Source organism: Psittacula echo (genome assembly GCF_963264785.1).
Source record: "Psittacula echo genome assembly, chromosome: 3".
Classification (NCBI taxonomy): domain Eukaryota; kingdom Metazoa; phylum Chordata; class Aves; order Psittaciformes; family Psittacidae; genus Psittacula; species Psittacula echo.
The window spans coordinates 72,224,388-72,246,526 of record NC_137736.1 but is presented as its reverse complement, the minus strand read 5'-3'; the positions used below and the strand labels follow the sequence as shown (position 1 = coordinate 72,246,526).

Sequence of the window (22,139 nt, the reverse complement as noted above, 5' to 3'; positions counted from 1 at the left end):
GAGGGCAAAACTAACCAGTGAAAACTGAGGTAGGAAAACACATCGAGTACTTTGGTTTTTTTCATGTCTTCTGTCACTAGGTCCCTTTTTCCACCAGGCAGTGGGTCCACATTTTCCTTAGCCATCCTTTTGTTGTCCCTTACTATGTCAGTCATATTCTAGTATTGTTACATAGATAACTTCTCTGACAGACCGGCATCTCCGTATAGATACTTGAAAACAAGGCATGGGTAATGCATAGAAAATTCTGAAGGCAACAGAAAATATGAATTGAAATTTTAAAGTAGAAGTACAGAATTATATAATGAAAGTTGTGGGCAAAAGTTTCATATTAATTGGAATAAATTTTCACACAGTGAAGTCACATGTACCAATGAGTTTCACAAAACATTTTGAAGGGCACTAGTTTTGACATTCTTAAAAAGATTCCTGAATGGGTATTTGGGTAATACCTATTTACAATAGATGTGAACCTTGTCTAAAACCAAAAAGCGGTAACTTTAGAGGCATATCTGATGTGCCTAGAAATTTACTAGTTTAGGAGAAAAGGTCCATCACTAGGCTTCCTCTAGCTCCTCTAAACTGTCAGGCACTGAGTGGTGTCAGGCACTGGATTTTGAATTGCACAGATCACTCTTCTGACTGGGGTGGTTCTTTCTGTGGTCTCTGTTGACATTAGTGGTGAATATTAACATATAAGGAACCTTTCAAAATTCTCTAATCTCCTTTTAAAATGCACTTGTAATTATGGGAAATTCCTTTTTGTACTTTCCCGTCTTATGATTGAGTGCAGTCTTGCATGTGAAAGCTTTGTGTCTGAGTCACTATTTGTCACAGGAGGAATAAAACCTGAAAAGCATGCTACAATTTTGGTAGTCCTCCAGGTTGTTTGGTAAGCATAGAAAGAAATAATTTAAAATTACTTTTCTAAGAAGGGAAAATATCTTTTTTCTTTGTCTTTTTTTCTCTCTTCAGTTATAAAACTTGGTTTACTTTAGTGAATATTGTCTACAGTGGAAGCACTTCTGATGAATTATTTTTGTCTGTTGCACGCTTATAGCTGTGCCGATTGACTCCCACAACTTAAATAATTTGACTTAATTTTAACAGCGTTGTGTGTGTTTATGCAGATATATAATGTTTGACGTACAAACATTACATTGTTTATGTAGAAGGATTATGTGCAAAAGTGAATATTTTTTAGTAGTTCCTGAGTTAGCATTTTCTATACATTAAAGTGCATCTGACTGTTGTTAAACAGATGGTACTAAAAATGTTTCTATAATTAAACTTCATTAAGATCTGAGACAGGAAGTTTTTCAGCAAGCTGAACTTCAAATATGTAGCAAAATGATAACAAAATGCTCTTAAGCCATAGCTTATTAAATGCGTAAAGATAATATTTGAAAGGGCGGGTTTTTTCATAGCTGTGGGTGTTGCATTTAGCAGTTATTCAGGAAATGTAAGTCTTAATATTCAGACCATCATTTCACACAGTATTACTCCTATCAGTAGTTCCTTCAGAAGGGAAGTGTATTTTTGAGTGAACACATCAAATTATTTAGGGTCTGATTTGTGCAGTTTGAAGAATACCTACTGAGTATAACATCCCTTTGATGTAAACTGTGACCTGTGGAAACTGCAACTCTTGAAAGTTTTGATAAGCTAGAGAGCAGTAAAAAATCACCCTGTATGGCATCCCACGCCTGTCAGACGCAAGACAGCATGGAACCACCAGCAAGGATTTGGCTGGGGGAGACATGCACTTTGCTGATAGCCTCCTCAGCCTGCAGCTTGCTGCCTGGAGGTCACCACCACTGCAGCTCCCTCAGTGGAGCAGGTTGTGTCTACCCAAAATGACCTTTTTTCCTTTGCCTTCTCTACCATAGGAAGTATCTTTTTTCTAGAATCTCTCGTCCATGCCTTTGCCATTGGTTCTGCTGTGGCCTTTCTTGTCATCTTTAATACATGGGTTCATTTTCTGGGTGTTTTATCCTGAGGAACACAGGCTTTGTATCTGAGTACATGGATGAAATGCACTAGTTTATGTTCACAACTTCAACCTAAGTATCTGGTAATTTTAAAAGGTGCTTGAGTCATAAATTCTCTGAAATTGCTTCCAGTGATGGTTTCAAAACTTGATATGCATCTTGTGCTGTGATTACGGTGAGCACCTCAAGAAAGTTATTTGTAGGGCCACAGGCAAAGGAAAGTTAAATCAAACTGTTGAAATTTCCATCTTACAGACTGCAATCTATTGGGAATCCTCTAACACCTTAAGCCTGGGTAAATAATAGGAGCTTAATATCATAGTTGAAGTGATTTCCATAACCTTTTGGGCAAGGTATAATCCTTACCATTTGTACATTTGAATTAAAGATGTTTCATCTGATGCAGGAGACCACTGATGTTCTTTTTGTGTGCTATAATTTATAGAAACAGTCTGCTACTAGACTAAATTTGTTGCCTTCTCTGCTGCCTCCAGTTGTAAATATTTGGAAATCAGATAGTTTTTGTCACCTGTTCTTCTTATTTGCTAATAAATCTGTTGTTCTCAATGCTGCAAGTTATCTAATCATTGGTTCCTAAGGAAGAACTTTTTTTTGCAGGGTGGTATTACATTTTGATTATTATGCACTTAGGATTAATTACTGTTGATTGCTCTACACTACTGTTGCTGGTATCATTCTTATTAACCATCTGTATCTTTATTTTTGCAGCTTGGGTCCTGTATTTGCACTGTTTGTACCATTTTATTCCTCCATTCCAAGAGTGCAGGTAACACAAGTATTAGGCTACTTTTCCATCACAAACAAGACACTGGTCTACATACTGGGTTTACAGGTACGGTATGTACTTGCATATTGTTCTTACCAATGTAGTAGTTTGTATTTCTGTATGTTACTGTCTGAATTTTGATGCTTCCACATGTATAATTTCACATACGTTTAGCTAGTGACTGTCCCATCAACTAAAGTATTGAAGAACATGTGTTGCATTTCTACATACTGAAGTGGTGAGCAGTTCTTCCATTGCTTTCTGTCTTCATTGTCTTGTGCAGGAAAACATAATAGGCAGTCCTACAATTTATAAAATTAACTAGATGAAAATACATGAAAACAGAACCTGATGCTAAGGCTTATGTGTCTTTCACCTTTCTAATTTGCTTATATTCTTAATTTTGTTTATTTTCCTCTTGTCTGAGGAAACAAACAAAGCTATAAAATACAGTAAAACTATCAGTAAATAATACAGGTTTTGGCTGAATTCCACTTTTATATAAATTAATATTATTTGTGTTATCAGTCATTACCCTGTGACAGGTAATTTATAATAGTGTAACATAGAGCATAGTGATATCATGTAGTATTATGTTAAATATGAGTGGAAAATATAGGTACTATATTGGTACAGAAAGGCAGTAGTTGTTCAAAAAACACCACTCCAGCAGCCTAGAAATGAATGGACACTCATATCAGATGCTGAATTATGAAACAGGAGATGTGCAAACTTATGAGAAAGTATACTCATTTTTATAGATTCCAGGGACTTAGAAATAGCTGTAGTACTGGCAACAGAAAGCACCATAGTTATGTGAAGTCTGGTAGAGAGTGTTTTAGAATGAATGGTCAGTTTCAGAATATTGAGTTGTGCTTCATATGTACATTTCATTCATCCCTCTTGCTGTTCAGCCTTTGGATTCCTTCAACTTCTGTGCCAGCACCTTCTTTTCTTGATCTTTCATAAATCTTTTTTCATCTCTTTCAAACACATCAATACCACTATTATTCCAGTCTTTGGGAAAGCCATGGTACTGTCTGAGCTCTTCTCCATCATTTCCTTTGCCATTTGCTTTCATACGTACACCACCTCCACCACAGGTAACGTTTCTCTGCTGCACGTACAACGGTTGCTGCCGTCACACAGAGGCTAAGGGAAAAATCATTTGTAAACTGTGCCCTTATCTCAAGTCACTCTTTCTGTAGTCAGAAGTCTAGAGGGCAGGTGTTCTCATGATTCAATTTGCATCATGCAGAACTATTTTAGTAACCAGTATCAGTCTAATTGTCAGCCCATTTTTCTGGTTAGTAGTAACCTTCTCTGGGTGATTAATCACATACTTTACTAGAGACAATGGGCTCCCCTGTTGGCTCATCAGGATTCACTCCAGCCTATTTCTGTGATTTCGTGTTGACAAATATGCCACTGGGTGAGAACTTTATTTCTTTAATTTTAATGCTTATGCGTAGTTTCTCCATAACTGCACATCTGAGAGCTTCACTTGCACTGTCTGCCCTGCTTGGAACTCTTCTCCTGTTGCTGCTGAGTCATTTCCTTTGCATCAGTCTATCTTTCAGACTTGTTTTTCTGTGCAGCCTATAACTGACATCCTGTTATACTTAGTATGCTATATGAAAATAAAATGTATTGTTCTGGAGAAGGAGAACAATTGTTGGATCCCTGTGATTTTTTCCACTTCTGCTACTTCTGGAATACATCCTTTTTTAGTGTTAAACTGAATTTTCACCAAGATAAATGTCTTTGACTTCTCCCATTGTCATGATAAGTACATAGCCTATATAATATCGCAACAGAGTAGTTCTTTGTGAAATCAAAATTTTAAATCACTGCTCTTGTCTTCTAGCTCTTAACCTCTGGTTCCTACATCTGGATTTTAGCCTTAAGTGGACTGGTAAGTTTTGCTATTTTAAAAATCATGAGTTGCTTAAAACACTCTGCCATGTTTATAATCAGTGCAGTATGTTTAGACTCATAAAGAATAGAAATTACTGAGTAATGTTTTTTATTTGTGATGGTAAGTAGAAGGTTTTTGTCTTTAGCTTCCAAAGGTGTAAAGCACTGTCTGTCAGGTGGTAAACTGACAGACAAAAAATGAGCTGGTTGATATTTGCAGGGTGCCACTGCTCTCTGACCCACTAAAATTAGTTTTGCTGCCATGGCTATAGTTTGAGACCCACAAATATAAATGAGGCTATTTAGGAAAGGGTAGAAATGTTTACCTTATTGTTTATTTATTTATTTATTTTTATTTTCAAAAGGTCTCAAGCTTTTATTCCCAAAAGCAGCTTTTAACAACCGTGCTGTGAGGATTTTTCATGTTTTGCTGTTCTCCTAGCAGATCTGTAGTACAGCAGTTTCTCACTGTGATAACAGCAGTCAGGGTGTGAAATCACTTTCTTCACACCAGTCAGATAAAGTTAGTGTGGTCTGTCTTTTTCCTTCCCAACGCTGTTCTTAGTACGGAAGCCACTTAGTGCTAAAACAGATTGTACTGAATCTTCCAGATTGTTAGATACGACGGCTTCTTTTAAAATTCTAAAGACTGAGAAATTAGGAGCTCAGGGTCTGATTTCTTAGCCCAAAAGACTGTCTACTTTCAAACAGTGAAAGTGCCACCGCTTCAAAAGAAAAGTTGATGAAATCTGAAGAAGGACTTAAATTGTGCCCTTGCTATTTAGAACCTACTAATTTGAATCTGCAGTGAGCTCAGAGTGAAAATGTCTGTGAATGCGTCATGTATTGCTGCTATAACTCAGTAGTTTGCTGTCTTACCATTTACACTGACTGTTCCAAAATACTCTATGAGTTTGCAGTATAGCTAACAGGAGTGACAGAGCAGTAAACAGTGAAGTCTGCTCAGCAGTTTGGTCGTACCATAAATACCAGTGAAAACAGTGCAGCTAACAAGCCAAAATTTCTCTCTCGTGGAGATCAGCCAAAGCCTCTGTGCCTGCCTAAGGATCTGTGACTTCCTCTGAACACAGTACCCTTCCTGTTACTCTCCTGACTCTTTTAATAGCCCTTCCTTTTGAACAGGTGTTCATTAGAGAGGAGAGGAAAGGAAAGAAGAAAAGGAAAGGCATTTTAACTCCCTCTTTCCTGGTGGCATGAACTGTATGTGTACTTTGTGATACAGACTTCTAAAGAATGCCTCAAATATTTTTTATGATATATTATGCAATTCATATCTTAATACCCTTTTAATGTACAGTTCTATTCAGCTGTATAATGCAACTTTCTTAGGATTCTTCTTCATAAATGACCTATTTTTTTAATTGCAGATTGATAGTATGCTATACATAGGTATAAGTCCATAGGAATAAATAGAGCTTTCTCTATCATTTGAAGTTTTCATATTGCTTCAGTCAGCATCAGTTAAGTCATCATCAGAGACTTAATTCATGTCAAAAACACAGTGATGTGTTTTCAGTCTCATTTCCTTTTCTGCAGTGAGAGCTGCACTTTACAGTTGTGTAGTAACTGCTACAGTGTGGAAAGAAGTTCGTGTTACGAATTTCAGCCATTTTTTGCACAGCATATCTGTCAGACTTTTGTGAATGAGAAGTCTCTTTTCCTGTTAGAAATGATAGTTTGTCATCCTTTGAGAAAACTTGGTAAAGGAGTGAAGTTTCACAGTATATTAAATAACCTGAAGAGGGATATGAAACACTACAAAGGCACCTTGTAACACTACAAGTGTAGGTACTTGATAACATACAGATCATAGGATAGTTTGGGTTGGAAAAGACCTTTAAAGATCATCTAGCTCCTCACGTGCCATGAGCTAGGACTTCCCCAGCTACACCAGGCTGCTCAGTCCAGCCCAGTCCAGCCTGACCCTGAATGTTTCCAGGGGTGGAGTATTCAGCATCTCTCTGGGCAACCTGTACCAGTGTCTCACCACCCTTACAGTAAAACATTTCTTCCCCATATATATGTATATGTACAATTACAGAAATACATAGATTGTCAAACTAAATCATACCAACAGCCTATGTATTTTTGTAATTCTTACTGCTCTTGACATTTTCTAACATACTGTATCTTTCGGAATGTAATTCACGTGTATTTGTACAAAAAGCCTGAGTAAATGCATGAACACCAAGTCAGCTCATTCATTGCCCGTTAGACATTTCACTGTGTGTATTTTTAGCTCTAAATATCAATTAGACATTCATATGACTGTATATGATTCTGTTCTGCAATTTAGCTTTTGTTGCACTTCTGCTTATGTCAGTATTAAAGTTGGTAATGCCAGCATGATGTTTGAGTTGTTGTCAGTTTCCACTTTCTCTTCACCATGTTCTGAGTTTAGATTTATTTAAATAATCACAATTCATATTTTAACATGTAATGAACACTCTTAGACTAAGTGGGATCTGGGATCTGACTTTCTAGGTACAAAATGTGGCACTGAGGCTGATTCCCTTATTCATCTTTGCTAATGCTGTTAAGACTTCCCTGTGTATTCCAGGCAGGGTGTAGACAAACTCAGACTTGTACCACCTTGAGCTTCTTGTTTTCAAATTGTCTCTAATTTTGAATCAACATAGGAGTACACTCTTAAAGGCAACTCCTTTACTCTCTACATAAAACCAGAGTACCTCTCAATTATTTGGTATGTTGGTATGGGCCTGGTAATTTCAGTTGCTGGTATGTTGTGTAGAACGTGCCGTTTAAATACATGATGCTCATTTACAAAAAAGAGAGACTTTAAGAAGCAGACTGTAAAGGAATTCACAAATCTAATGTAATCAGTAACCTGTAATGTTGTCACTCCCATAATTTATGAAGCTACTTTATTGTGTTCTGCCAAGAATATACAATACTTGCTACATACAGTCCAGATTTGGTTTAATGATTGGGGGGATGGGGCTTATGTCATAAAATTAGGAAACTTCATATTAGAGATGCAGATACTTCATGAAAGTCACAGAATCTATTTCCATTTGACTAATGTAATTACATCCACAAACATGTCCTTCCATGCATCCTTCATCCACCAGTTAGTCTGGACATCCTCCAGTCATCCATGTTTAGTCATATGCAGATCTTTAGTCGATGTTAAAGTATGATATTCTTTGAATTCTTTGTCATTCTGTAATTATATATGGTGATTCAGATAAGTCTACTTACATCTAGTTAAATATCTTGTGGTAGTGCGTTGGTGACACAGAAGAAAGTTAGTCTAATACCACTGAGTTTAAATAATTTTAAAAAATATATGAAAGTTATGTATTAATTGCTTTTTATGCTGTTGATTTATAGCCAAGCAATATTCAAATTGGAATTCAGGGTAGATAAAGACAATTATTTGCAGTAAGTGAAGTCTTATTTTTAATTCCTTCTTTTCAATTTGGAATTATGAAAAGTGATAGTGAAGGCAAAACTTAAAAGTATGAGATTTAAATGAAACAGTGTTAAGAAATAATGAAATGGTGTGTTACTGTTACGACTATTGTTGTCGTGTAAACTAAAATCTAATGCAATAATAGCATTTTAAAAAGCTCTCACTGCTATCTTTCATCTTGAGCTTTTCACCCAAATACCTGGTAACAGACTGCTTCACAGTCATTTCTGACTTGAAAAAATGACACAAAATGGGGTATCCCTAGCAATTTCTTTTTAAACTTTAAATAGTTTTATAGGTACATTGAAGCCTTCTCATTGCCTATTTATGTAAGTCTAGTTTTGTGAAAACGTTGGATAATCAAAGGAAAACACATTTTTATCATTTTCAGTAGCAAGAGAGAATTTTTAGGAAAATGTGAACAAATGGGAGAACATAGATTGTTTAAAGTTTTCTTGCTGGTGTCTTGTCTTTGACTGCAATTGGTGTTTGAACCTTTGGGTTTGAATTCAGTGTGCCTGGTTGGAGTTGGATCTGCCACTTGCTATTAGCTAAGGCTGAGCATATGCACCAGTGGTGTAGTGGGCTACAGTGTCATTTCCCCACATCTGTGACACCATCAAGAAATCCTATTAAACACCTCATGGGTGTTGTTCTCAAGATACACTGGGCTGCTCTGTGTAGTCATCTTTATAGCCCTGTGTTGGACTTGCTCCAGCAACTCCATGTCCTTCCTGTGCTAGGGAGTGCATAACTGGATCCAGTACTCTGGGTATAGTCTCACCAATGCTGAGACAGGTGGAAGGATCACTTACCTCGTCCTGCTGGCAGTGCAGGAAGCTCAGGACATAGGCTGTAAAGTGCATACCTTGAAATAAGAAATGGAAAAGCAACAGAATAACAGAGATTAGGGAATGAGAAAGAAGCATTGTCTGCCTGTCTCCTAACCTTAGGGCAGGTGCAGATATCCATATGTAAACTAGCTAAGCCTAGTTAATTTGGCTGTATCCTACCCAAAACTAATGTATTTTTATGCAGGCAATGGTCAATATTCAGCTGAGTGACTGTAGGTAACTTAATTTGAGATTAATTGTCTCTACATTCTACTGCCTGTATTGACTTAACCCCATCTGTGGTGGATGCTTAAACACCTTGCTCATGTCTAGATGGCTACATGTAAACACATTACAACTAAGATGACATTTACTCCTGCATCAGCTAAAGCATCTGAGGAGAAAAGTGGTTGATCCATATCGCATAGAGGGAATGTTAAGGTGGAAGGAAGTTGTAATTGTTTCAGGTCAAGGGAGATGCAGATATTTCCAATTCTAGAAGGAGAAAGTAGTGGGAAAGGAGGAGAGAGGGTAATAATGTGTCATATAAGATACTTTCTCATTTCAATCTATGGCTTCCAAGATACTATAGATTTTAGTTTCCCGTTTGTATTTTACTCGTAAATTTTCAGTTTCTTCCTCAGATCTGAGGAAAGGTTCTGTGCCCAAAATTTGGTCTACCTTGTCAACTGTGCCAACCAGTTCAGTAATAGGTAGATGGCTTCTATGAAGTATTTCTAGCCTGTACATGTACACCATCATGGTTGCATTGTTGCCATGTTTAGAGAGGGAATCTTTGAGAGTAATTCAGCTGTGTCTATACTTTGGAGATAATCTGCCATAGGATGAGTCGCATCTTAACAGTGCCTGTTTCTTGCTGTTAATTCTGAAACCAACTTTAAACAACCAGCTCGCAAGTAGGCTTTTGAATTACTGATGTGTACGTTGAGGCAGATAAATCCAATCATTACCTTTTATGTAAAGAGGTTTGGTTAACAATGTAATGACAGTCACCTGCAGAACTCTAGCAGAGACCTGAGGGAACCTATCCTTAGGTCACAAGTACAAGTTAAGAAGATATGTGCTGAAATGGCAGCTTGCACACAAAGAATGTGTGAGATCTGGTAAGGATTGCACCTGACCAATGAAGATAGCATTGATGGACCCTGAAGGAAAAAGAAATCCAAGGTATCTGGGAAATTTAAGAGTTTGGTCAACTTGGAAGGAAATAGAAGATAATTAGTTTATCATTATTATCATCTTATCTTTCTGTCAAGCTAACTAATACAAAAGGGTTTTTTGTACTCTTAGTGACTGTTTCCGCGAAGGAAACTCAAGCATAACAATCTGTTGTGTTATATTGCAGGTTATAAGTACAAGTTGAAAATAACATATGTAATGGTTTTATTTGGTGGGTGGTTTTCACACGTTCTGTCTTGGTTTGAGAAATGTGTTTCTCTAATCAAGGTAAAATACAGAATCTAGACACAAACTTTAACCCCTTGTTTTGATTCTAGTTTTATAGCATTCAAAACATACTAAGGATAAAGCAGATAAAATAGGTATAAAAATATCACTTCACCTTAAGAATACTGCTATTTGCTTTCAATTTGTTGCTCTCTGAAAAATAGCAGTCTTGAATACATGTGATTAATACGCTTAAATTACTCAAAACAAATTGAGTATTTGCAGAGAAGTTCTAACCATTAATATTTTCAACATCGTTGTCTACACCAATCTGTCTACTGTTTTCCCCATTTGATTTCCTTTTTCAGCTTTAATCAAGTACAGTGATTTTAGATATTTCAGCAATGGAGCATATTTGTCTTTGTCATGTAAAATACTGGAGAGCTTCCATGTTTGGTTTACCTAATGCAAAAGAGAAACTACAGCTGCTTCTTTTTTCTAAAACATGTACAACTTCAGAGGGATATGAGGGAAGGGGATGGATTTTTTGGCTTCATACAGGGGAGGGAAGAGGATAAGAAACTTCATGTGAAGAACCAGTAGTAAGCCAAGATTACTACTAGTAAGGTAAGTTAAGAGACTGAAAAAATGCAAGCACAGTTTTTCTGCCGTGTGCCTATTTCCAGTGTGCTCCATTTTCTCTGCTTAGCGTTGTGCCTCATACAATATGGTGGATGAGGTTGTAGATTATGATAATATTTTGTGTTGCCAGCCAATAATTCTCAATTTTAACAATGTAATCAACTGTAACATCTTTCTGTGGTAACTCTTCAGAGCCTAAAATACTCTGGAGGTTCATCTGTATGGGGAAGTAGCCCCTTTAATCTGATTGATGTACAGTGCTAAATTGGTATATCATGAGATCATTTTATCTTCATTGAATAAACAAAGTTTGTTTACTTTCTTAAACACTAGAAATTCACTACGTGTCTGTAAAAAAAAAAAAAAAGGTGTAAAAAAGTTATGTTATACTTTGTCAAAGCTTGGGTTTTTTTAAAATTATATATGAAGTTGGAGATATTCAAGGCCCGGCTGGACAAGTTCCTGTGTGACGTACTCTAGGTTACCCTGCTCTTGCAGGGGGGTTGGACTAGATGGTCTTCTGAGGTCCCTTCCAACCCTCGGGATTCTGTGATTCTGTGAAGTTCTGCATGTGAACCAACCAAAGAGGAAGTTCTTTGGAAACACTTGACATTAAGATGAGTGTATGACACTAAACCAGACTGAGTCACGAGATACATTTTAACTACAAGTGTCTTCATTCTCGGTTATTGAAAATATGCAAATAGGTATCTCTTCCTCTCTAAATGAAACTTCTTGAAAATCTCTTATAACTGAGCACAGCATTTAAAGTTTCATATACTTCCATCTAATAGTTTTATAATTGGAGTAGGAAATCAAGGGAGAGAGAGGAAGAGGAGTGGCACTGAAATCCTAAGTGGTGTGGAGTTGAAACTAGATGATCTTAAGGTCCTTTCCAACCCTAACTATTGTATGGTTCTATGTGGAGATAAGAAGGTGGATTGCCATGTATACTTGGTGCTCTTCACCAGTGAGGCTGTCCTTCCATCCATTTATACTTGTGAAGTATTGCTGTCTCACACCATTTTTCTGAACAATTACTGGTCCAAAGTAAGTTTCTTGGCAGTAGAAGATACAGAAGATGCACTTCTGCTAATGCCACAGTTTTGTCTTGTTCTGTCACCAGGTGCTTTTTATTTTAGATTTTACTGTGACCTTTATATTGTCAGACTTTTCAGCTTCCTGCTTTGTGAGGACGGAAGTGCACAGGCTTAGGTTATGCAGTGAATTTCTGTTTAAGGCAGGACAAGGAGGGGTCAAGACACAAGTGTGCTGTTGAGGAGCAGGAAGGAGAGAGAAGACAGCCCACTGCAACTGGTACATTGACTATAAACCAGGCATGCTACTCCAGTGAGCTCAGTAAAGCTAGGAAGGCAGATGGGAGCCATGTGACTCACATGCCATGCTAAGCGCTGTTCTTCATTTTAGCAATGTCCATGAACTTTTAGCCTTATAAAGCCTTTTCTTCTGATCAAATACTCTGGAATTACTTGCTCTCTACAGCCACCTGAAAGGAGGTTGTAACAAGGTGGGCGTATTGTCCAAATAGGACAAGAGGCAATGGCTTCAAGTTGTGCCAGGGGAGATTAAGATTGAAAATTAGGAAAAATTTCTTCCCCAAAAGGGTTGTCAAGTACTGGAACAGGCTGCCCAGGGAAGTGGCAGAGTCACCATCCCTGGTGATATTTTAAAGACGTGTAGATGCGGAGCTTCGGGACATGGTTTAGTGGTGGACTTGGCAGCATTACGTTAACGGTCGGACTTTATGATCTTAAGGGTCTTTTCTAACTTACATGATTCTATGATGCTATGACTAGCTGTCTCCACTTAAAAATATATAAGAATGCTTTTATTGATGCAGCTATTAGTGAGTGCATGCAGTACACTTCCCCTTCTGAGGCAAACAAGTCCCAAAGTACTGACAGTAAAGACATGCTGCTGCTATCTGTTGTATTTTCTATCTTGAGTTGATAAGAGACTGATTCTGTTTGTGGTTAGTGTGTTCAGACACGTGTCAAGATTTGTCATACATTCAGGGAGATGTAGATTTTCCTATCACCACTTGCTTTGTTTTGTTCTTGTGACTTTTTGAATCCGTTCAAGATTTAAGGTGCCTTGAAATCATTAGACCTCAACAATGTATGGTAGTTGATAAGAGTGAGCAGAGATCAGTAGCTGGGAGGGACATTTGGAAGAAGTGAGAGAATGCTGGTGTGATGTTGGACAAGGTATTTTGGTTTTGGAACAGGCAGTTTTCCCTGCCTGGTTAACACCTATGCAACCAGGAGTGTGGGACCAAAGGGGAGATCTGGCTCCACAGCTTAACAACACAAGATGGGAGGAAGATAATTTGTCAGTTCTGGTGCTGCTTGTGCATTTTGCATCTAAGAAAGCATCAGATTAAATCTATACGTAATATTTGCAACCTGGTTCAGTAATGCTTGCTTCCAAAAAAATTATATTCCCGGTATGGTAGCCCTACAAGCTAGGTTTTCTTGAGTGAAGGACCTATTTACATAACTCTCTTGGAACCTACTGGTTAGCTTCCAAGGGACCTTCTTGCTAGGTAGATACCTCAAGTACTACATACTAAAAGTAGGTAAATGGCAGAAGTGATAGGAATTTTCTTCCTCTTACTCTTTGGCAATTTAATTCTTATTTTCCAGTTGATGTGCACAAGTTTTTGTCATGGGCTTACAGTCATCTGGAACGGTTTCACTAGAGCTGAGGAAAGAATTTCTGAGGTCACAAAGCAGCTTCTGTTCCAGTGCCCTGTCATTCTGGAGTCCAGTCAGGACCTTTCTTTGAGTACAGAAAATTTCTGTTAGAGGCAGCCTTCACTATGATGCTAGAGTTTGTGGCCTTCCTCTTATCCTATCCTATTTACCTCCTTCCTCATAGCACGAAAAGATTGAGGGGGTTAAGGGCAGTTTAAAACTGTTCTCTCCATTTTAGAATGGTAGCCTGTGTTTGGTCTTACACCTTTATGACTGACAGCAGTCATAAAATGAAAGTAGAATAAAATGAAAATTAGTGTTTGCCAAAGCAGAACGTATTTTTCCTAGAAGTCTAATTATCTCACTGGATAATTAACAATAACCTTGTAAATAATCTGAAAACTATCCCCCTCCCAAAGAATGTCCTCTTCCCAAAGAAAATACAATTTTCCTACACTGGCTCTCTTTGTATATGCAGCAATGCATTTGGTATGTTTATACAAAAGTGAGATAAAAATTCCAATCAGCAGCCCACATGTAGAGTTTCTACATTTGTTCTAGCATAATTGCATTGCATAGGTATGATTACGGATTTGGGGGGGATTCATATCTCTTCCTGTTCATTTCACTCTGTTGTCATAGCATAATTCGTGTGGCATAACGAACAATAAATAGTCACAAATACTGAAACGTGGCATAAAGGAGAATGCAGAGAGTTTGTGCAAGAGCTTTGTCCTTCCTGCTGGACCATTTTGGGCTCAAGTGGTAGGGCTTTGTAATGGGATTTAAAATGATGGCTGAATGGGGACTGTACATCATTTATGGGGCACATGGTTTTCTGTTGCTTCTTCTCAATCTGAGATAAAATAAAGCCCCAAGGCAAGCGTGAGTGTGAACGCAGGAAATGGGTACTTTTTTTATAGGTGGGAGAAGGGCATCACAAAAACTGGCTTTTTGGATGTCATTTTTTAATGAACTGGGGTTTGAATATTTTTTTGTCTCCTAGAAGGTAGATGGGATCCTTTTGGAAGAAGTCTGCGCATACTCTTAGATTTACCTTCAAATCTGCTGGTTTGATTTTGTTCTGACTAGAATGGGAGACTTGGGTGCTGAGGGCAGCAGCCAAAAAGGGGTCAGCTTTTTTAAGAAGTGTTTACGATGCATCAGCCTCCTCAGGGGCAGCCTTAATCTTCTCAGGTCAGCATGCAGCATACCCTGACAAGTTCCTTTACTAGAAATGAAAATTTTGTTCGAATTTTGACCTCTTTGAGAAAGGGTTGTTTGGTTTGGGCTCAAGTTCTGAAACAAACAAAAAACCTGAAGCAGCTTTCTGAGTCACTGGCAGTGCAGTACACAGATTTTTAAAAGTAATAGTCTGTAGTTGTGGGGAAGTTGGAGGTAAAGAAATCCCCTGTTCTTTCTGATTCTTGTGTGAGAACTCTGGGTAAACACAATAATGAGTGCTTTAGAAACAGAAAGACCAACTGCTATCTGCAGCGAAATACAAAGTAAATTTGGTGCATTTAAGGTTTTTGGTTTTGTGATGGGTTTTTTTGTTGTTGTTGTTTTTGTTTTGTTGGGGTTTTTTTAACATTTCATTTTTCATTTTAGGTTTCTGGGATTTGTTACAATAGCAGTATATTAAAAGTTCATCGAATTCTTTGTGTGCCCAGCTGGGTAGCAAAGATATTTTCTTGGACTCTTGAACCAATCTTCTCATCTGCGGAACCAACAAATGAAGTTCGTGTGGGAATGGGAGCAACAGTTGACATCCAGAGGCAGCAGAGAATGGAGTTACTGGATCGTCAAATCATGATGTCTCAAGTTGCCCAAATGAGGAGGCAAAGGCAGCAGCAGGTATTGATATACATTCTGTAAGGATTGCACTAAGTTATTGGAAACATGCATTTTTGGTTCATGTGTCTTTTGTGGTTCCTTTTTCTTAAAAAGAATGTATCTCTTTATTCTCCTCCATCAGTCTGTCATACACTGTTGTACTGCTCATAGTCATTTTAGTGTTTTATATGTGTATGTTAAAACTGCTTCGCAAGATGTAAGCATAATGTTAGACAATCCGGTAAGGATATCGGTACTTCTGGCATTCTTTCACCTGAAAAAAGGCTGAAAAGTAAAGTGATTGCCTTTCAGTGGTCTGTAGTAAGAGCCATTGAGGAAAGTTAGGGAGTCAAAATGCTCCTGACTCTTCTGAATATTTGTACTGTTAGTAACCTTGTCAGAGAGGTTGAAAATTGTCTACAGAACTCCTTTGTTTGCAGACATACTTTGATCAAGGCTTGTATCTTTTAAGCAGGTGCAGACATTAAATTCTCTAACTTTCCTACAAAGGTCCACCAACTTTCTGTTTATTTTGACTTTGCCACTTTTAATGCCCTTGGTTTATTTCCTTATTAAATAGAATAGCAGAGCCTTTTATTTTCTCTGTTTTAGTCAAACCAGCAAATGCAGGTATTCACATACTTTGCAGTAAAACAAGGTGTCTCAGTTCACTTTTTCCTGTATCTTAAATGTATGTATTACTACTTTATCAAACCTGGCAGACAACATAGGCCTTGCATAGCTTTATGTGAACATATATTGCTCATAATTTAATTACAGCATAGCAATTTGAGGTCTTCACTGAGTTTTCTCTGCCTGAAACGCAGCTCTGTCCTGATGCGCAGGTTCTTGTGTTTGAAGTACTGTAGTGCAGGTAGGTATAGCTATGTTAACTGTTAATGTTGCCAGAATTAGAGGTGTGATGGCATAAAGCCAACAACTGGAGTATGGATCTTTGTTTCCGGTCCCTGATAACATAATTCCGTTTTCCGTGATTTCCTAACTTTTTAAACTGATGAAATTGTTCCTCAGGTAGAAAGATCATAATCTACTTCTCTCTGTTCCCATTAGAATGTTAATAAGTTTTAACATAAGAATTGAACTAGAAATTACTCAATACTTGAACATTTCTGTTGGACTACAAGTTGCTGGAAGGACTGCAGTCAGGTTTCTTCAGTTAGGAGGAAGAAGCCATTTCTAGTTATGGAGGACAATCTTTATAATACACCTTTAATTGCAAAAAGCAGTAAATAAGTTCAGAACAGTAAATGATAAGAGAAGAGTTGATAACATTTTTTTCTCTTCCTTTTCTTAGGCTAGGAACAATGAAAGTGGAAAATACTTTTTCATATTTGACTTCAAATAGAATTCTTAGAGGTGGAGGGGTTTAAGCAAAATAAATGAACATTATTTGAATATCAGTAAGATGCTTCCCTTTACAAGTTGCTGAAACACTTTCGAGTTTGGTCTTTAACTTGAGCGCAGCATGTAGTTAACTGATAGTGCTAATCTCTGAAGCCAGTGTTCAGAAGGCGATGGGATCAATGTATGAATGTTCCAGAGAGGCTCTTCAGAAAAGATGTGTCACAAAGACTTTTGACCAGCCTTTTTTTTTAGCAACTCGCTCACATAATTTACTGGCCATCAACTAAATCACAGAAAGCATAATTCACAAGTGTTGAGATGTAGCAGTGAAAATGAAAAGCAGGCAATTTCCATCTCAGAATTATATTTACAAAAAATAAAACCTGTTTTTTTGGGTTGCTGTACTTCAGCAAATAAAAAATTTCTAAGACTTTTCAGTGTTAGAAAGGTATAATTTGAAGACTGGAGTTGAACAGATCACCTTACAGATGGAATTTAGATTATAGTTTTACCTGTGGGAGTGAAGCTGATAAAAATGCAGATCAGTTTGTTAGGGAGTTCTTTTTGTGAAACTGAAAATAATAAAAGCCAGCAAATATGGCTTTGAATTTTATTCTGAGAGAATGGTGAGTAGATTTCTGGAGTCCCACTATGCTGTATGTAGGTTAATGTGTATAGGTGAGCTAAATTAACATTTTCTTTCCTGCTTTCCATTTTGTTTGATGAATGAAGTGAACTTTTAACTTCCCTCTGCATGCCATAGTGCAACAGTTTTGTTTAGCTGTCCCTTGAGAAGGTGCTCTGCCTGTTCCTCTTACTCAAGTTCATCTGAGAAAAGAGACAATGCAGTTTCTGTTTGTATTTGGTAGCATTAAGGAAGGAGAACGCAAGAATGATACATGGTTTTAATGGTGCTCTTTTGTAAGTACAGTGTGGCAAACTCTCTTCTGGTCATAAGGAGGCCTCTTTCTTAAGTAGATGCTTTATGTAGTAAGCTTTTTCTTCAAGTCTGTGCAAGAAAATCTGAAGAATGTGAGCCTGACAAGTTACACAAGCCAACACAAAATGAGTAAACATTTTAAAAAATTAAAAGGAAAAAAGTTAAAGGGGAGGGGTGGGGGAAGCACAGAAAGAAACAAGAGGGAAATGTTTCTCATAGGTTTTTACTGTACCTTCAAGATACTGCGATATAAATGATTTTATGGGGTTTTTTTCTTTTCTTTTTTTTTTTTTTTTCCTTGCTGTTCGCTAAGCTTTTTTATCCAAACCACAATTCGCTTTGGATGTTTCCTACAAGAAAAAAACCCAAAAGACAAAAAAACCCCAAACTACCCCAGAATATCTTTGCTGGCAACTCTTTGAGCTTTACCCTTCCCAGTCTTTGTGTAGCTGAAATGTTCTGATCTGGTCTGAAGGGGCCTGAAGCACAGAGTTGTGTGTATGAGTGCTGGGTTGCCAGACACCCATAACTTATAGAATCATAGAATAGTTAGGGTTGGAAAGGACCTTAAGATCATCTAGTTCCAACCCCCCTGCCATGGGCAGGGACACCTCAAACTAAACCACGTCACCCAAAGCTCTGTCCAACCTGGCCTTGAACACCACCAGGGATGGAGCATTCACAACTTCTTCCTTATATCCAATCTAAACTTTCCCTGTTTAAGTTTTAACCCGTTACCCTTTGCCCTGTCACTACAGTCCCTGATGAATAGTCCATCCCCAGCATCCTTGTAGGCCCCCTTCAGATACTGGAAGGCTGCTATGAGGTCTCCACCCAACCTTCTCTTCAAGGAGCATGTGGTAGAATTTGAACATAAACCACCAACTTCATTACTTGTAACCCTCAAATGTTCAGTGTTACTGTGTTCAAGTATGTTGTTAGAAACTGAAAAAAATATCTCATGTTGCTAGTTTCTCAGGGGAGTGTGGTTACACGGTGACTTATTTTTGTCTTGGTTTCTAGTTGTTGTGGATACAGCCCTTAAACAGATGGTAGTGTGCATATTCAAAACTTTCTGTTCTGTTTTGTCTTCCACGGTTAATCCTGACAAATTATGAGCTTGCCATAGGTGGAGGATTATTGAGCATCTCCTCTGTGTGCCTTTTGAAACAGAAGATAATATATAAATAGAAAGTGTGCCATATGTATTCATTCTGTCAGAAAATACCAGCTTATTTTTTTACTGCTTTTAAAAATTCAGTTTCTTAGTTCTTTTCTTTCCCACTCTTGTCTATCCTCTTTCCTAATTTAAATGATTTATCCTATTCCCTCCCCCCCATTATCTGATCTCTTTTTTCCCTACATATCACTTTCACATTATCATTCCTCACTATGCCATTTTCCTCCCGCATTTTCATCATCTCTTCCTCCTCATCTCCATTGTTTCCCATACTTTGTGTTTGCTCCTGTACGAAATCTTTCTTCACTTTAGGGGAAGTTCTCTCCCGTCATGTTTACCACCAGTAATCATTTGCTGATGCATCACAAAGCTCATAGGATTTTAGGGATGGATGCCTCTCACCTTTCTCTGATTCAGACAAGATGTAGTTGAGGCCTTTGCACACTATTTTATCCTTTGAATATCGTAATAGCAATGAAAATTTTTGTCTTCCTCTTCTGACTTTTCTATTTGTGTTCTTTTTCTATTTCCCAGCATTTTTCTGAAGTTTATCTTTCTGTAACCCAAGTGAAAGCCCTGATGGGAAAAGGGAAGCAACTGCTCCATCTGTGCACCAGTGTGGTAGCAGGGAGTCAACTTTCACTTCCCATTGAGAAACTAGGAGGAAGGCTAGCAGATAACTAATTTGTAAATAGGTAAGGGAGGAATCCGTGCCTTTAGTGACAACACTGTTGTCACTAAAGATGGATATGGGGAAAGTGGTGGAAAGTTGCAGAAAAGGTGGTCAATGCCTTCTGTTGACAACAAAATAACACTTCTCCTTTGAGCACTCATCCGTGTGCCCAGGTGTGTGAACCTCAGTCCCTTCATCTTGAAAAAATGCTTTCTATATCCACAGCGGATTTATTCCTTCATTCATGCTGAGCATGTTAATGATACTGTATTGCCTGCTGCTTGGTTTCTCTTAAGTTTTTTGGCTTAGAAATGGGCTTCACCAAGTTGGTCCAGACTGTGTGCTAAGCCTACAGCCATATATGAAAACGTTCATTTCACTACCTCTTTTCTGCCCTATCGTCCACTTCGTTTGTTCCCTCCTGTCTTTTTGTTCTTCTATTCCAGCTGCCATTACTTTTCAGTGAGTCCAGACTCTTCTTTGATTCGTATCACCCAGCATCTCTGTATGGGATTCTACAGCTTGCAAAGACCAGACTTCTTCTGTAACAATGTGACTTCCTCTAATTGTTCATTCATTATATGCCTTTCTCCTGGGACACTGGAGAGATGGTCTGTGGGCAGGCACACTGAGTGTCTTTATTGTTATGGGGAGTCTCATATCCTGAGAAATGTGCAAGTTTCACATTTTGTCAACTAAGGAATGTGAGGCTAGACTGCTGATTTACCTTCTGGTTATACGTAAGTGTTAAACTCCTGACCTTGGAAGAAAATACATTACTAACATGAAGACTTCCCTGGCTCAAGGATTCCTCCTCAGGAATGTTATCCTCATTCACAGGAGTAGAAAAAAATATACTCTCAGACAGTCCATTTCTGCTTTCTTAAGTGTAAAAACCCAGACCTGAGCATATTCTTTAGCTCTCCCACTGGCCCTGAGGTACCACTTTGACAAAGTCTTGAATAACTTCATAAGTTCAAGTAAAACAACAAGTCTTTCAAACAGAGATTTTGAACTGTGAAGGCGTTCTGCAACCGCTATGCATTGCTGGGTCCAGATAAACTCTTGCTCTCACAGCCAGAACATTTGATGGAAGCAGCTTGATCGTATTGTTCCACAGATGTATGTGTCATTGTCAGGAAGTGATCTGCCAGACTGTACCTGAATAAATGGGTGAGATTTTTCAGTGAAGAGTTACATGAAGTCATCTTCTCTGAATAGGTTTGCATTCCAAGTAGTCTCTGTTACCTAAGGCTACTTCGGTATTTTGTGACATTGTTCAGTAGAAACTGCCTTTAGCAACCTTGCTATATAGATTTCAAAGACAGCTACACGTAGGGTACCTGTAGAATAAAAAAGTTCTTTGAGCTCAGACTCAGATGTGTGTGCACAAAATTTGGCATAATATTTTTAAAGAATTCTGTTAACTAGTAAGTATTTATGGGTTTATTTCAGCCCACGAATGAAACATGTACGCTGCAGTAATAATCAGTGTGGCTAAATCTAGACTCAGGATTCCTTTATTCTTCCTTTCTTCTGCCTGCCGATGTACTTGTGTGGACTCACCTCAAGCCTTTTTTGAAATCATAGACAACTTCCATTTTTGTAGAGAAAATATTATCTTCTCCTTCAGACCTCAGTGAGTCTTTAATTCATCCTTTGCTTTTTGGCACTCTTCTGGCATTTTCAAATCTGGATTATTCTCTGTAATTGTTTAATAAAGTTTTCTTTGTGTGGAGAACAAGGCTGTTTTTATTAAAAACAGGAGCTTTACTCTTAGAGGTTGATGAGTATAAAGCCTGCAGATAGTGTTGATGTTGGCATGTGTGAACTCTGTTTTTTTTACTGTTTCATTTCAAAAATGTATTTGCAGCAGTTAATAACCTACTGCTATTTGGATATTTTTGTTTTCTTTTCCTGAATAACTTTTTTCATGGATTCCAGGTGTGAAATTAAAAATGTTGAATTTCCAGAGTGCTGATCCAGGTAATGAACAGTTTGTGATAATTTCGTCTACAGGCAACCACTTTATTTTTCTGGCTTTTTCACAGAAACTGGCAATTCCACAAGCTGACAGACACTAGTAGACCACTAGAATAAGCTGAATGTGTCTCATTAACATCCACTTATCGCAGTCACAGGGCTGTCTCTTTAACTCCTGCTCCTCGGAAGCACCCTGCTCACACATTGAACTCTCATCTTTTTCTTGGATTGGGATTATGAAATTCTCTTTCCGTCTGACTGAGCTTTTGAGTTGTAGCCTTTGAATTCGGTTTAATATTTGTAATCGATTTCCCTGGAGAAGCAGTTGTTGGTACGGTGGTTGGACAACTTCCTAAAGCAAAATACTGTTTTATTTCAGAGCAAGTAATTTTTTGAGAAATAGAGTATGTT

At 37.9% G+C, this 22,139-nt stretch overlaps 1 protein-coding gene across 2 annotated transcripts in view; it reads left to right on the top strand.

Moving 5' to 3' along the window:
- Positions 1–22,139, top strand: part of UBAC2 (UBA domain containing 2) — a 93,964-nt gene that overhangs the window by 59,598 nt on the left and 12,227 nt on the right. For both annotated transcript variants that reach the window (XM_080613172.1, XM_080613173.1), the window contains exons 5-7: positions 2,721–2,844; positions 4,646–4,693; positions 15,363–15,608. In XM_080613172.1, coding sequence (XP_080469298.1) covers positions 2,721–2,844; positions 4,646–4,693; positions 15,363–15,608 — 418 coding nt within the window. The remainder of the gene's footprint in view (positions 1–2,720; positions 2,845–4,645; positions 4,694–15,362; positions 15,609–22,139) is intronic.